Source organism: Erinaceus europaeus, chromosome 11, assembly GCF_950295315.1.
Source record: "Erinaceus europaeus chromosome 11, mEriEur2.1, whole genome shotgun sequence".
Lineage (NCBI taxonomy): Eukaryota > Metazoa > Chordata > Mammalia > Eulipotyphla > Erinaceidae > Erinaceus > Erinaceus europaeus.
Genome location: NC_080172.1, coordinates 18,878,125 through 18,895,044, shown reverse-complemented (window position 1 = coordinate 18,895,044; position 16,920 = coordinate 18,878,125). Strand labels below are relative to the sequence as shown.

Genomic DNA, 16,920 nt, shown 5'->3' with positions numbered 1-16,920 from the left:
TATCTCTGCTTAATTGCTCATGAATCTTCCCCCTCACAAGGGGAAACTGGGGACCTGAATCAGGGTCCTGGTGTATTGGAAAATGTGCTCTACCAGGCGCAGAAACAGTAGGCCCTTGATCCTTCTGTTTGGTTTTCTTTCCCCCGTATATTTTATTCAATAGAACAGAGAGAAACTGAGGTGGGTAGAGGAGATAGAGAGGGAGAGAAAGACAGACTCACATACACCTGCATACCTGCTTCACCTGCCTGAGAAGTGTTCCCCTGCAGGGGGGGCGTGGGGAGCTTGAAACTGGGTCCATCCTTCTGCATAGTTCACTATGTGCTTAACCAGGTGTGCCCCAGCCCAGGCTCCAGTTCTTTTTATTTTATTTTTAATATAATGCACTTACACTAAATCTTTGTTCATGTAAGTAAATAGTTATGCCTATTTAACACCTATTTCATATTATGCAATATTTCAGTCAGAAAGATATTAAAAAGTCACATAAAATTTTCAAAAAATATTATAAAAGCACACTGGCTGAAATAACAAACATGCAATCTTTTTAGACTTCGGTATTTATTCTTTAATATGAAAATTCCCATGTAGAGGTAAAGATAGGATACTTAACTTACCTGCTGCACAGGCTGCTAAGAACTTTTCACTTTTACATAGACGTTCAGCTATAAGATGTGTACAATTTTTGTATTTCTGGAAGAAAAATCCATATGAAAAAGTAATAGTTTCTTCATATCATAGTACTTTTGGTCTCATAATAACAAGGTGGCATATCATCATTTTTAGTTTAGTACAGATATTCCTCAATGTATTGCAATTATGTACTAATATAAATCTATAGTAAATTAAATATGTTGTGCTGAAAATGCATTTAATACATCTGCTAAAGATCACAGTTTAGCCTAACTTTTTCTTAAACATGCTCAGTATACTTAAATAAATCTTAGTTGACAAATTCATCTAGTAGAAAGCCTAGTTTAAGACAAAATACTGAGGGAGTTGGGCGGTAGGTTAAGCGCACATGGTGCGAAGTGCAAGAACGGGTGTAAGGATCCCAATTTGAACCCCTGGCTCCCCACCTGCAGGGGAGTCGCTTCACAAGTGGTGAAGCAGGTCTGCAGGTGTCTATCTTTCTCTCCCCCTCTCTGTTTTCCCCTCCTCTCTCCATTTCTCTCTGTCCTATCCAATGACAATAACAACAACAAAAATAATAAAACAACAAGGGCAACAAAAGGGAATAAATAAATATTAAAAAAAGACAAAATACTGAATATCTCAAATAATTTACTATTATAATAAAACTTGAGAAACTGTATATAGTATCCTTTGTTCCCCCTAGTGACTTCATGGGCTCTGATCACTGTCATTGTCCAACATACAAGTAGGATTATACTATCATCCATATGACATAAGACAGAATTCAAAATATGGTGCCAGGAAGATAGCACAGTGGTTTATACAACTAATACTCATGCCAGATACTCAGAAGCCCTAGATCCAATCCCCAGCACCACCATAAAACGGAGCTGAGTTGTGTTCTAGTGAAAAAAAAAATCAAAATATGGTTTCCATTAATGTGTACCACTCGTACATTATCACATAATTTAAAAAGCTGTTGAGCCATCATTAAGTCAAGGACTGCCTGTATTTTAATTATTGTTTTAAATTATATCTTGATTATTTTGATGAATACACTTCTATACTCACCTCACTCTTGATAAAAGTACAATCTAGTTTTAAAAGCAATTTGCCTAATGCTTCCTTTTCTTCCATTTTAAATCCTGTCATCTGGATGACGTGCTTTGGGGCACCATCTTCCATCTAACATATACACATAAAAAAAACAGGTTAGAGGTACTATGTACAGAATTTTCATTTCTTCTTCTTAACTTTGAGTGTTAGAAATAAAGATTAAACCTATAAAACATAGTGAACTTAAGATTTTAGTTCTAATTGTCACTTATTTGTTAATGTGCAATAAAAATTCCTTTAAAATTTATTCTCTCAAACAAGATCTTAGTGAGGTTTTTTGGATCAGGTTTGAAACATTGGAAGTTTACCTCATAATAAAACACACTTATAAAAATCAATGTAGTATTTCATAAATGGACCAAATTTAAACATTAACAAAGCAACACTAACTTAATTTCAAAAGTACAGTTTTAGTGAAGGACTTTTGAAAACAAGTAGATTTGTAGACAATGGAAATCAGACTGTAACGTATACAGAAGTAATACTGGGTAGATAAGAGTCATTAGACAAACTAATAGAACTCATGGTGCTTACACTGAAAGATTTAGTAAAGTATTTAAAATTATTCTCAATCTACATTTAACTCTAATGTATATATTTACTGCATCAAGGACAAAGTAGATTAAGTAAAACAAAAAACCAGCATAGCTTTCAAAATAATTCTGACTTTAATTCATAGTTAAATATTTAAATGTCATTCACAAAGTACTTTTTATTTCAGGTGGAACATATTATTTTTTTTACTTTTTTTTAAATAGTGACTTAACAGTGTATTTACAAAATTATGAGATAACAGGGGTATAATTCCACACCAGTCCCACCACCAGAGTTCTGTGCCCCCATTCAACTACATTGGAAAATGCCATAGTTTTCCCAAGGTGAAGGATACAGGTTGACTGACTCTCTGTGATTTTGTTTGCTTGTTTTTGCCCATGTATATATCTTTAATTATTGATTTAACGGTGATTTGCAAGATTATAAGATAGGGTATATAATTCCACACCACTTCTACCATCAAAATTCTGTGCTGAAGGATAGACACTATAGTTCATGAAACACATGAACTTGACTAAAAAGTGCTTGTATACTCTCTCATTAGCATGTAATGGTTTGTTTACATAAGTCAAGAACTTTAGAACAAAATAAAATCTTACAGAAAATCTAAATATTTATTATAGGTAAGGCAAGCAAGAACAAAAGAAATCAGAGTACTTTTTCACTTTTTTTGAACAATTCTATCAGCATAGCTTTGGATTAGTAGGTAGAGCAAGAATGTTTAGCTTCTTTGAAGACAATTAAATGACAAAATGTACAACTTTCATTGTAGTATATATAGATGTTTATGCATATAAGAAATTGTTATGTCATAAGCCAATGCAATTTTAGTAAAAAAACAAAAAAGCAAAATTAAAGTTTGAGTTAGGAACTAGTAACAGAAAACTGAAGTGAAGAAAACTGATAGAAATTCCATCCCCATATATATATTACACATATAATACACACATACACAAATATACATTACATACATACTTGCATGTATTTACTTGAAGGTTAAGATTAATATTAGAGTAAATCCTGAAAGAAAGTTTTATTATCAACAATTTAAAGCATTTCTAAAAGCTAAGAGTAAACAAGTTCCTTCTCATGCTTACAAGTTTCTTTAAGAGGAGTAACATCCACTATACAGGGTAGCAGAATTCCCATTTTTCCTTTCTAATCTTCACTCCTTGTATTTTGTACTTTATAGAATGGTTATGCTTTGCTCAATGTATCTGCACATTCCCAATGAAGACTTACGGTAATACTATCTGATAATTCCCAAGGAGCTGCCAGTAGTATCCTTGCACTGACTAGGCAGGCAAATCAATTCTGAGGTTCTGTATTGGTATGTACACTGCAGGTGCACATCAAAACAACCTCCTTCAAATCAATTTTTATTCAGAATAAAAGCTGATATTTTGATCTCAATATATCTGATTTTTTTAAATTCCTTTACTGGCTACAAAAATGGGAAGGGTGCTCAACAATTTGTTTGGCTTCGTATGTTAATTCTCTTTTCAATCACCAGGTTCCAGATGCCACCAGGATGCTGGCCAGGCTTCCCTGGATTGAAGACCCCACCAATGTGTCCTGGAGCTCAGCTTCCCCAGAGACACACCCTACTAGGGAAAGAGAGAGGCAGACTGGGAGTATGGACCGACCAGTCAACGCCCATGTTCAGCAGGGAAGCAATTACAGAAGCCAGACCTTCTACCTTCTGCAACCCTCAATGACCCTGGGTCCATGCTCCCAGAGGGCTAGAGAATGGGAAAGCTATCAGGGGAGGGGGTGGGATATGGAGATTGGGTGGTGGGAACTGTGTGGAGTTGTATCCCTCCTACCCTATGGTTTTGTTAATTAATCCTTTCTTAAATAAAAAAAAAAAAATTTAAAAATTAAAAATTAAATAAAATTAAATTAAATTTTAAAAAATGGGAAAGGGACTAACTTAGTAACTTTCTAAAATTCAAAGTATAGAACACCAAAAAACAAACAAAAAAAAGTAAGGATAAGGCTCTTCAATTAATTAATATTCTAAAAGTTCAATTCTGGTCAGTACTTAAGATGTATACTTAATGGGGCCTGATGCTATCAAAATATTACAAATGTAAAACTATCAGTAAACAAAAAGTAGTTTCTTCCATAACAACTCCATGCTGTATCAATGATACACCATTTAAAACCATTTATACACTGTAAATATCACTCTTGTGTGATAGTACATATTAATAGACCTATAAAAAATTCTGTTGCCACAAGTAATTATTTAGTCTGATGAACACCTATTAATACTCATACAGTAAAGTGATCTCTGGGTCATATGGCATATGGTCAGAGCTAGGCAGATATGCTACTTTCATTGATTGTAAGGACAAGTTTTTAAAACCTTCTAAACACATTTCTCTTAGAAAATGAACAGGTCTTTTCAGACTAGTGAAATTCAACATGTCTGTATCATTTGGAATTCTAAAATCTAATTGCTTTAATCTTGAAAAAACATCTGAAAAATAAAAATATGTTTTTCCATTATTTGTATTACATTTATTAGACTCAAGAACTGCTGTTAAGGAAAGCAAGTTAAAGTAACTTTATAAATATGCCTTGCCTGCTTGGCTGTCCTAAAATACCGATAAACATAAATTACTATTAAATGTAAATTAGAATATATAGAAAGCAAGAGGGAACACAAAATAAGATGGTAAATGCTACCCCACCCCACTGCCTCAGAAAGTTTTATTTAGAGGTTTTTCCATTAATAGAACCACAAAGAAAAAAAAAAAACTATCATAAGCCCATCTTTGCAGGTTAAGGTAATATCTATTTTACAATTTGAATGTTCATTATTAAATGACAGCTAAACTTATTTTGATTTGATATATTAATTACTAAATTATTTGGATCTACTAGACACTAAACAAAGTAAAGCTTTCATCTTAGAACATACTATATTTATAGTGGAAAAAATAAAAATACTGTACTTAGTATTTTTAACAGCACTTTCTGTTAAATCAAAAGAACACCAGAAATGTAGACAGAACTAGCTGTGTAGCAGCAGAAATCAGGAAAGCCTTTTAAAACCAATTTCTTTGTTGGCAATGTAAACTTGAAACTGGAATAGGAAAAAAGTAAATGTAAGTAGTAACAGGAAAAAAAAACTAATAATTACTGATTAAAATATGATGCAAAAGCAAATATTCAAAACCAATCAGAAACAAGATTTATTCATATATTAAAAAAACATTTGTCCAAATGCCACAGAAATAGGAATCCAGTGATGACAACATATACAATAAGTACTATAATTTATGAAATTCCACTAACCAAATCTAATAGTTTCCTGTAATAAAATGATCAACACGAAGCAGCAGAGTTTGTAATAAAATTCACAGGTATCTTGTGACATTGCATCATGTGACAAGCTAATAGCTTATACCAAAATATAATTATAGACCAACATCTAATTGTGGAAGCTATTATCTGTACAGAAACAGATAGATAAATGTTAATATATTACTTATATAATAGTTTATCCTACCATTAAAACATAAAAAGAAAAGTGAAAATGATTAAGCAGCCTGTTATGCCAACAAATAATTAACTAAATAACAATAGAGAGCTTGATATGCCAATGCAATTTTATGTTGTAAAAAAATAAAAATTACTTACTAGGTTCCTAGGTATAAGAAAATGCTTCTGTGGTAATTTTACAAAATTTCTCCTTAGAAAATCCAATTACTTACCTCGAAGCATGTAATACAGACAACTAAAGAGATAATGATTGTCAACAGAGCCTGTATTTATAGAGAACAAGCAACTGTCTCTGTGGTGTGGACTTTCCCAAAATATCTCCCACATGGGCCTATCCCTGATGCTTGAGATTCCTCTGCAGTTGGTGCCAGTTAGAAATACGGAGTTCTGGTGGTGGAAATTGTGTGGAGTTGTCCCCCTCTTATCCTATGGTTTTTGTTAGTGTTTCCTTTTTATAAATAAAAATAAAAATAAAAAAAAGAAACGCACATAAATCCACAGTACTCATCATTTTAATTAAGATTTTCAATATATACTACCTCTTTGGTCTTCTTAGTACTTTATAGTAAGAAACACTGATACTTAAAGAATATTACTTCCATGGGCCCTTTGGAATATACCAAAAATAGACCTACTAGCTATTTCCAAAACAGAGACCCCAAATCTTCATCTGTAAGATTCCAGCCTTTAGGTTCATGATCAGTCAATAATTTGTTCAGCTTTATATGTTAACTCTTTTTTCATGATGCCAATCAGACTTCCCTGGGCAGACAACCCCACCAATGTGTCCTGGAGCCCCGCTTCCCCAGAGTCCTGCCCCACTAGGGAAAGTGAGAGACAGGTTGGGATTATGGATTGACCTGGCAACACCCATGTTCAGCAGGGAAGCAATTATAAAAGCTACGCTTTCTAGCTTCTGGATCCCACAATGATCCTGGGTCCATACTCCCAGAGGGATAAAGAATAGGAAAGCTTTCAAGGGAGGGGATAGGATATGGAGTTTTGGTGGTGGGAACTGTGTGGAACTGTATCCCTCTTATCCTATGGTTTTGGCAGTGTTTCCATTTTATAAATAAAAATTTAAAAAAAGAATATGATTTTCAGATAGAGCATGCTGAAAAGAGAATTGGGAGAAGAGAGAAGGCTGTTAACAGTTGGGGAAAAGAGAAAAGCAGGGTTGGTTTTCTGTAGGTGATCTATATTCTGGGGGATGGAGAATGTTTTTTTCTGCAAAAAAGACTGCCAAAGATACTTAAAAATTTTTTTTTTTAATATTTATTTTATTTATTTATTCCCTTTTGTTGCCCTTGTTGTTTTATTGTTGTAGTTATTATTGTTGTTGTCGTTGTTGGATAGGACAGAGAGAAATGGAGAGAGGAGGGGAAGACAGACAGGAGGAGAGAAAGAAAGACACCTGCAGACCTGCTTCACAGCCTGTGAAGCGACTCCCCTGCAGGTGGGGAGCCGGGGTTCCAACCGGGATCCTTATGCCGATCCTTGTGCTTTGCGCCACCTGCGCTTAACCCGCTGCGCTACACGCTACAGCCCGACTCCCGCCAAAGATACTTAAAGAAGTCTGTAGTATGAAAACAAAAATGTGTAAGTAACGATAGACCTTTTCTATTCTGCATTACTATTTTGTGATCATTTGTAGGCTACTATAGAACTTTGAGAAAACATCTTAAAAATTGTATGCTAGTGACTGAAACAGGGATTAAAGTTTCATTTATGTATTTGCATTTAAAAACTACATAATGTTTATTGATTTGTCCTTTTATTTTAACTAAAACATGCTTATGATAGAACATTTGTAAATACTGCAAAGTAGCTATAGAGAAATCAGAATTAAGGGCCAGTGATTTAGTTCAGTGCATACTGAACTTTGTATGTACATAGTCCTGAGTACAATCCCCACACTCCACCCAAAAATAAATGCCTTAAAGAAATATTAGAACAGTTTCTAATTTCTACACCATCACACTGAAGAGTCTATGTGTGAAAAATCACATATATGCATTGATATGTCAAAACTTAAATATTACATTGTGTATTCTATTTCTTGTACAAAAGGGTATTATGATCACTTTTCACACCACTGAATATTCTTTGTGGCTCTAAAGACCCCAGGATGAAAACTTGTTGCTTTTGATGCTTCTAGGCCTTCACTGCTCCAGGCTGACCTTTTCATGTGGGGGAGGAAGAGAGCAGAGACTACAGTAAAGCACCCCATTGCTGTGAGGGACCTGGGGGTGCTGGGATTGAACCTGGGTCTTGTACCTGACAAAACAGGTACACTATCCAGGTAAGTTAGTTATCTTGCTAGCTATTAGTTTCTTACAGTTTGTTTTGATTATCAATCTATTTGGATTTAAAATTTACTGTGTTGGGCTGAGGAGATAACATACTGGTTATGCAAGTAGACTTTCATATCTGATGCACCAAAAGTCCCATGTTCAGTTCCCTGTATTGCCATAAGCCAGAGCTAACCAATGTATAGAACATGACCAAGGGTGTTACACTGGGTTTCCACTACAAAATGAGGCGTATGCTTACTTCCCCATCAGTGTCGTTAATCAGGAGAATGGGTCTCTTGTCAAAACCAGAAATTTCTTGGGTGGAAAATACATACACAGGATTTGAATGGGGTCAGGTGTTGCTTGTTCAGTATCTCAAGCCCAGAAAGATGAATTCTTAGAAAGATATGAATTGTTGAGGGAAATGACACTGAACTTGTATCAAATTCAGCTGCATTGGTTCAGAAAATTACAATTGTTAAAAAAACAATGTTTCTGAAAAAGGAACAGTTCAGCAGGCTGATAAATAACCTCTAAGTTGTTTAGCCATACAAACTGCAAAATAATGGCATGTTTCAAGCAACATCGCAAATTACTCATTGAAGCAGTTCAAGAAGCGGTAGAATGGGTAAATTGAACTCTCAAGCACGAGGTCCAGAGTTCCCACTAACTGCATATGCCAAAGTGATGCTCTGGCTCTCTATCTCATTTAGAAATAGTGGGGGGAAAATGAGTCTTATAACTTTATTTATTTTATGATTTTAATGAAAACAAGATATATTGAAAAGAGAGAGAAAGACACAACAGAGCACTGCTCAGCTCTGACTTATGGTGGTGCTGGGGATTGAATTTAGCACTCAAAGCCTCAGGCATGAAGTCTTTTGTATCACTACTACACTGTCTCCTCAGTCCATGATATATATTTTTTAAAGTACTCATTGTTTAATTAAAAGTTTGGATCTGTGTTGTTAAAATTTCGGAAGGCTCTGGTCGGGCTGGCTTGCTTCACGGCAGGTAACAGAGACGCGGAGACAACGGCTGGGCAGGGAAGCTGTATTTCTTTATTCAGGAACAACGATTCATAAACTAAGACAAACTAATCACCAAACAGAACTCTTGCTGTCTCTTTGCAGCAGCACAAGCACTCCCTCTTACTCTTGAACTCAGGAACTCTCCAACTCTAGAACTCTCCGAACTCAGGAACCCAGGAACTCTCTCTCTCTGGAACTCTCAGACTCAGGAACCCTCAGGTTCCTTGGGGCGGGGCCAAGCAGGCCCGCGAAATTAACAGGACTGATCCAATTCTCTTGGCGGGGGGAGGGCTAGGACAAACCAATGTAAAGCATACGACAATTCCCCCTTTTCTTTTTAACTAAATGACTATAGTATCAAGGGTGTGGGGTGAACAGAAACATATATAACAAAAACCAGCATGTTGCCAAGGGAAGGCCTGAGGGGGCCATATCTGAAAAAAAAAACATTTCTTGCCTCTGGGGGGCTACTTGCCTCCACGGGCAATTGCATGGGGGGGGGGAACGGCCTAGGGTCCCACAGGCAGCTGGCTGCAACTTACTTACTATGAAACAAAACTTGTTATTAGCATATCTACTGCAGGATCCAACGTTTTTAATAGAGAAGGAATTTGAGACTTTTACATATCAACAACGTCTTTTAACCTTTTGTTACACCCATTCAAGATGGAGACACACCCTAGGTGTGGGCCGGAGAGGAAACCTCAGGCATGAGAATAATTAGCATAGTCATTGTGCGATCTACCATTTCTAATAGAGAAGGTAGTGTTTTACATATCAACAAGTCTATTTAACCTTTTGTTTAGACCAACTTAGTTAAAATATATTGATTGTTAACTAATTTTTACCTTAGACTTTAAATGTAAGTTAATTTTATCTTTATGAGAATTATATTGAAAACCTTTTTCATTTAACTTTGACTAGTAAGAATTTAGCCTTAAAGCTACTGTTTATCAAACTTTAAACATACACATAAACATGGTCATTAATACACAAGGAGAGAAACCTTTGTTACGAAGACATGTCATTTTAAACACGAATTTAAATCTGTACTGTCTTAGTTGTTGGGGGGGGGGGGTTCACCATCTGGAGGTGGCTTCCCACACAGCTTCACTTCTAGGAATTGCAGGTTGCGATCTCTGCACAAATCTCTGCGTACTCCAGCTTGTCTGCCTTCAGACCGGACCGGCAGCTGGAGATCTCGTGTGTCCAGTTTCGGCAGGGAGCCCGGGGGTCCGGGATCATTCCAGAATTTATAGCAAGAGGGCGGGTGGGACAGCATTGTAAAAGGCGTGGGCCGAGGTGCCAAGGGGTGGCGGCCATGATAAGCCGCCGCGGCCCTGCCCCATGGCCCTGCCATGTCTGCTGCCCTGCTCGCAGTGGCCGAGCAGCGTGGAGGGATCACGCGTCCAGTGCCCTGCTCCACGCGGTGGAGAGCCGGCTCCTGTGGGCTGGCCTGCGTGCTGGAACGGGCTCCTGCGTGGTGGAATCAGGCTCCAGCGTGTTGGCATCGGGCTCCAGCATGTTGGCATCGGGCTCCTGCGTGCTGGCATCGGCTCCTGCGTGGTGGCATTGGGCTCCTGCGTGCTGGCATCAGCCTCCTGCGGGTTGCGGGGCTGCGGGCGCAGTGCGCGGGGGTTGTCTGGGCGCAGCTGGCTGGCTGGCTGTTTAACCAGGTGGAAACAGCAGCTCCGCGCCTCGCCTCCCGCCCACTGGCTCTTCCCGCTGGCTGTTCTGAGTTCGCCCGAGCGAGTGGAAACCACAGAGTGGTCCAGAGATAAATGTTCCAGAAACAGCAAAACAGTCTCATGAAGAAAGAGCAGAGGCCTTTGGAGATCTCTTCACAAGCAGAAGAGAAGGCCATAGTGCATAGGTAGCCAAATTGTCTTTACTTATCTGAGAGATGCGCAGGTCAGGTCCACGTGGGCGCCACGGGGCGGGTAACAGAGACGCGGAGACAACGGCTGGGCAGGGAAGCTGTATTTCTTTATTCAGGAACAACGATTCATAAACTAAGACAAACTAATCACCAAACAGAACTCTGCTGTCTCTTTGCAGCAGCACAAGCACTCCCTCTTACTCTTGAACTCAGGAACTCTCCAACTCTAGAACTCTCCGAACTCAGGAACCCAGGAACTCTCTCTCTCTGGAACTCTCAGACTCAGGAACCCTCAGGTTCCTTGGGGCGGGGCCAAGCAGGCCCGCGAAATTAACAGGACTGATCCAATTCTCTTGGCGGGGGGAGGGCTAGGACAAACCAATGTAAAGCATACGACAGATCTGAATAATGCAACATCAAGCAAAGTTTAGGAATCTGTACCCTCTTGGAGTAGGATACAAATTAGCATTTAATTTTAACTTCCCTTTGGAATATATATGGTTAATTAAGAGTTAGATTTTCTGACCTAGCTTTCAGAAAAAGAATGTGTGTGTTGGGGAGGGGGTGTTTATATGTAAAATAATGACTGATGAAGGTCTCTGTTAGTGAGATTAAGTACTTATTTGTTTTATTTGCTAAATGAATAGTTATAATAATCATTCTCTTTGATGGTAAATTGAACAGTACAGAGAGGAACTGTGAGGGAGAGAAATGGCAAGAAAGAAACGAGATACTATGGATATTAATGGAGATGTCCAATCTATGAAGTACTTACAAAGCATAGGCTTATATGAGCATGCTAGTTTTAGTGGCAGAAGGACACATAGGTAAGTAAGATGATTAGGAGACTAATATTCAGGGGAAGAAAAAAAGGACAGTAGGGAGTCAGCCTTTAGCACGTGGCAAAAAGTGCAAGGACCGGCTGAAGGATACTGGTTCGAGCCCCGGCTCTCCACCTGCAGGGGAGTCACTTCACAGGTGTTGAAGCAGGTATGCAGGTGCCTTTCTCTCCCCCTCTCTGTTTTCTCCTCCTCTCTCCATGTCTCTCTGTCCTATCCAATGACAATGAAATCAATAACAACAACTATAATAACTACAACAATAAAAACAAGAGCAACAAAAAGGAAATAAATATTTTAAAAATCTAAAAAAAAAAAAAAAGGACAGTAGACGCTTATCAACCATGATGGATTAAAGACAAATCTGCTGGGGGGTGGGAGTGGGTGGGAGGGATGGGTCACAACCTTTTGGTGGTGGGAATGGTGTTTATGTACACTCCTAGCAAAATGTAGACATATAAATCAGTAGTTGATTAATATAAGAGGGGGAAAATCAATTGTATATCTCAAAGTTTTTCAAAACACAAACTGAATCTTTTTAATATATAGGCTGTGTATTTGATATGCGGACTCTCTCAAAAGCCTAGACCAAGTAGACTAGAAGCATCCAATAGCACAGCTATATACAAGATACTGGATACTGTACAGCAAACCCTAACAAAAGGACTTTTCAAAGTTAACCCAATTACCAAATAATGTGATGATAACATTAGCTATCGATTGTCTTTTTGAACCCTAAGACAGCAGGAACCTCACATCTCCACTATAGAGCCCTTACTTCCCCCAGTCCTGGAACCCTTGGATAGGGCCCACTTTCCCATATGCCTCTCCCAATCCATACCAAATAATATTGCATGAGCCGATCACAACCTAACCAACGCAACGATTGCCACCTCAACATGCTTCACCTCAGACTGTGTCCAGAGACTTCACAAGTGGAATGACAATCCTTCAGCTTTATTACTCGGGTGAGACCTTTCCTTTTATAGTACACTCTAATTTTATCTCAGGTGGTTCACTTTCTAACAAAGTCCCATAACCTAGATATACACCAGTTTCTGTGAGAGAGAGCTTATGTTCACACGTATCCATAAAGTACTGCAAAATATATACCTGAAAGCAGAAGCACACTAGAGTTTGCAGTGAGTACCCCCTAACACTTCCTCTCCACTATTCCAAGCTTTGGGTCCATGATTGCTCAACAGTTTGTTTGGCTTCGTATGTTAATTCTCTTTTCAATCACCAGGTTCCAGATGCCACCAGGATGCTGGCCAGGCTTCCCTGGATTGAAGACCCCACCAATGTGTCCTGGAGCTCAGCTTCCCCAGAGACACACTCTACTAGGGAAAGAGAGAGGCAGACTGGGAGTATGGACCGACCAGTCAACGCCCATGTTCAGCGGGGAAGCAATTACAGAAGCCAGACCTTCTACCTTCTTCAACCCTCAATGACCCTGGGTCCATGCTCCCAGAGGGCTAGAGAATGGGAAAGCTATCAGGGGAGGGGGTGGGTTATGGAGATTGGGTGGTGGGAATTGTGTGGAGTTGTACCCCTCCTACCTTATGGTTTTGTTAATTAATCCTTTCTTAAATAAATAAAAAAAAAGACAAATCTGCTTTAGTTTCCTAAGTACTTTGTACTACATAGTAGGAGCATAAAAGTCTAATCATGACTACACCAGATTTCATTCATATTGAGAAACTACTATTTCTTTTTTTTTTTTACAAAAAGACTTATTTATTTATTTATGAGAAAGGAGAGAGAGAAAGAACCAGACATCACTCTGATACATGTGCTGCTGGGGATTGAACTCAGGACCTCATGGTTGAGAATCCAATGCTTTATCCACTGCTTCACCTCCTGGACCACTAAAAACTACAATTTCTTTTTTTTTTTTTTTTTTTTTTAATTTAAGAAAGGATTAGTGAACAAAAGCATAAGGTAGGAGGGGTACAACTCCACACAATTCCCACCACCCAATCCCCATAACCCACTCCCTCCCATGGTAGCTTTCCCATTCTCTATCCCTCTGGGAGCATGGACCCAGGGTCGTTGAGGGTTGCAGAAGGTAGAAGGTCTGGCTTCTGTAGTTGCTTCCCCGCTGAACATGGGCGTTGACTGGTCGGTCCATACCCCCAGTCTGCCTCTCTCTCTTTCCCTAGTAGGGTGTGTCTCTGGGGAAGCTGAGCTCCAGGACACATTGGTGGGGTCTTCAATCAGGGAAGCCTAGCCAGCATCCTGGTGGCATCTGGAACCTGGTGATTGAAAAGAGAGTTAACATATGAAGCCAAACAATTTGTTGAGCAATCATGGATCCCAAGCTTGGAATAGTGGAGAGGAATTGTTAGGGAGGTACTCACTGCAAACTCTAGTGTAATCCTGCTTTCAGGTATATATTTTGCAGTAGTTTATGGATACGTGTGCACATAAGCTCTCTCTCACAGAAACTGGTGTATATCTAGGTTATGGGACTTTGTTAGAAAGTGAACTACCTGAGATGAAATTAGAGTGTACTATTAAAGGAAAGGTCTCACCCGAGTAATGAAGCTGAAGGGTTGTCATTCCACACGTGAAGTCTCTGGATACAGTCTTAGGTGAAGCATGTTGAGATGGCAATCGTTGCTTTGGTTAGGTTGTGATAGGCAGATGCAATATTATTTGGTTTGGATTGGGAGATGTATACTGGAAAGTGGGCCCTATCCAAGGGTTCCAGGACTGGGGGAAGTAGGGGCTCTATAGTGAAGATGTGAGGTTCCTGCTATCTTAGGGTTCAAAAAGACAATCAATAGTTAATATTATCATCACATTATTTGTTAATTGGGTTAACTTTGAAAAGTCCCTTTGTTATGGTTTGCTGTACAGTACCCAGTATCTTGTATATAGCTGTGCTATTGGAAGCTTCTAATCTACTTGGTCTAGGCTTTTGAGAGAGTCCGTATATCAAATACATAGCCTATATATTAAAAAGATTCAGTTTGTGTTTTGAGAAACTTTGAGACATACAATTGATTTCCCCCTCTCATATTAATTTACTGATTTATATGTCTACATTTTGCTAGGAGTGTACATAAACACCATTCCCACCACCAAAGGACTGTGACCCATCCCTCCCGCCCACTCCCACCCCCCACTGGCCCAGGAAGCTACATGTCTACCCCTCACGACTGGGTTTTTACTTTGGTGCCCTACTTACAATTTGATCAGGTCCTGCTTTTAGTTTCCCTTTCAGATCTTCTAAGTCACCTTCTGTTGATGAGTGGGATCATCCCATACTCATCTTTATCTTTCTGACTTAGTTCACTTAACATAATTCCTTCTAGCTCTGTCCAAGATGGGTCAGAGAAGGTGGGTTCATTGTTCTTGATAGCTGCATAGTATTCCATTGTGTATATACCACAGCTTTCTCAGCCACTCATCTGGTGTTGGGCACCTGGGTTGCTTCCAGGTTTTAGCTATTATGAATTGTGCTGCTATGAACATAGGAGTACACACCTCTTTTTGGTTGGGTGTTATGCAGTCCTTGGGGTATAACCCCAGGAGAGGAATTATTGGGTCATATGGAAGGTCCATGTCTAGCCTTCTGAGAGTTTTCCAGACTGCTCTCCACAGAGGCTGTACCAATTTACATTCCCACCAGCAATGTAAAAGGGTTCCTCTGTCCCCACATCCTCTCCAGCATTTGTTGCTGCTGTCCTTTTTGATGTATGCCATTCTCACAGGAGTGAGGTGGTATCTTAGTGTTGTCTTAATTTGCATTTCTCTGACAATCAGTGACCTAGAGCAGTTTTTCATATGTTTGTTAGCCTTTTGGATCTCCTCTGTGGTGAATGTTTTGTTCATTTCCTCTGCCCATTTTTGGATAGGGTCATTTGCTTTTTTGCGGCTAAGTTTGCTGAGCTCTTTATATATTTTGGTGATTAGTTTCTTGTCTGATGTCTGGCATGTGAAGATCTTCTCCCATTCTGTGAGGGGTCTCTCTGTTTGTTTAATAGTTTCTTTGGATGTGCAGAAGCTTTTCAATTTGATGTAGTCCCATTGGTTTGTTTCTGCTTTGGTCTTCCTTGCAATTGGGTTTGATTCATCAAAGATGTCCTTGAGGTGTAGGTGGGAAAGTGTTTTACCAATGTTTTCCTCTAAGTATTTGATTGTTTCTGGTCTGACATCTAGGTCTTTGATCCATTTGGAGTTGATTTTTGTTTCTGGTGAGATAAAGTGGTTCAATTTCATTCTTCTGCATGTTTCAACCCAGTTTTCCCAGCACCATTTATTGAAGAGAGCCTCCTTTTTCCATTTAATACTTTGGGCCCCCTTATCAAAGATTAGATGCCCATAGGTGTTGGGATTTACTTCTGGGCTTTCAATTCTGTTCCACTGGTCTGTGTGCCTATTTTTGTTCCAGTACCATGCTGTTTTGATGATGATGGCTTTATAATATAGTTTAAGGTCTGGGAGTGTGATGCCTCCATTTCTGTTTCTTTTCCTTAAGATGGTTTTGGCAATTCTAGGTGTTTTCAGGTTCCAGATAAATGATTGTAGTGTTTGTTCTATTCTCTTAAAGTAGCCTGGTGGAACTTTGATGGGTATTGCATTAAATTTGTATATGGCTCTGGGGAGAATATTCATTTTGATGATATTTATTCTTCCAATCCATGAGCATGGGATATCTTTCCATTTCTTGGTATCAGTTTCTATCTCCTTGAGTAGCGACTCATAGTTTTCAGTATACAAGTCTTTCACTTCTTTGGTCAACTTTATTCCTAGGTATTTGATTGATTTTGCTGAAACAGTAAATGGGAGTGATTTCTGGATGTCTTCTTCAGATTTAGGGTTTGCATAAAGAAATGGCACTGATTTTTGTACATTGATTTTGTAGCCTGATACCTTGCTATATTGCCTAACAACTTCCAGTAATTTTCTACTGGATTCTTTAGGTCTTTCTATGTATACTATCATATCATCTGCAAATAGTGAGAGCTTGACTTCTTCCCTTCCAATCTGTATTCCTTTGATTTCTTTCTCTTGCCTGATTGCTATGGCAAGAACTTCCAATACTATGT

General features: G+C 38.7%; 1 protein-coding gene across 10 annotated transcripts in view; it reads right to left on the bottom strand.

The window, feature by feature from the left end:
- The window catches only part of SLF1 (SMC5-SMC6 complex localization factor 1), an 80,724-nt gene that overhangs the window by 53,465 nt on the left and 10,339 nt on the right, over nt 1-16,920 (bottom strand). For 4 of the 10 annotated variants that reach the window (XM_060201169.1, XM_060201178.1, XM_060201179.1 and 1 more), the window contains exons 2-3: nt 1,708-1,821; nt 618-693 (exon numbers count right to left, since the gene is read on the bottom strand). In XM_060201169.1, coding sequence (XP_060057152.1) covers nt 618-693; nt 1,708-1,821 — 190 coding nt within the window. Of the gene's footprint in view, nt 1-617; nt 694-1,707; nt 1,822-5,613; nt 5,923-5,958; nt 6,269-8,373; nt 8,747-11,957; nt 12,077-16,920 lie in introns of those variants that run through there. The other 6 variants (XM_060201170.1, XM_060201174.1, XM_060201171.1 and 3 more) reach the window with 6 other exon arrangements.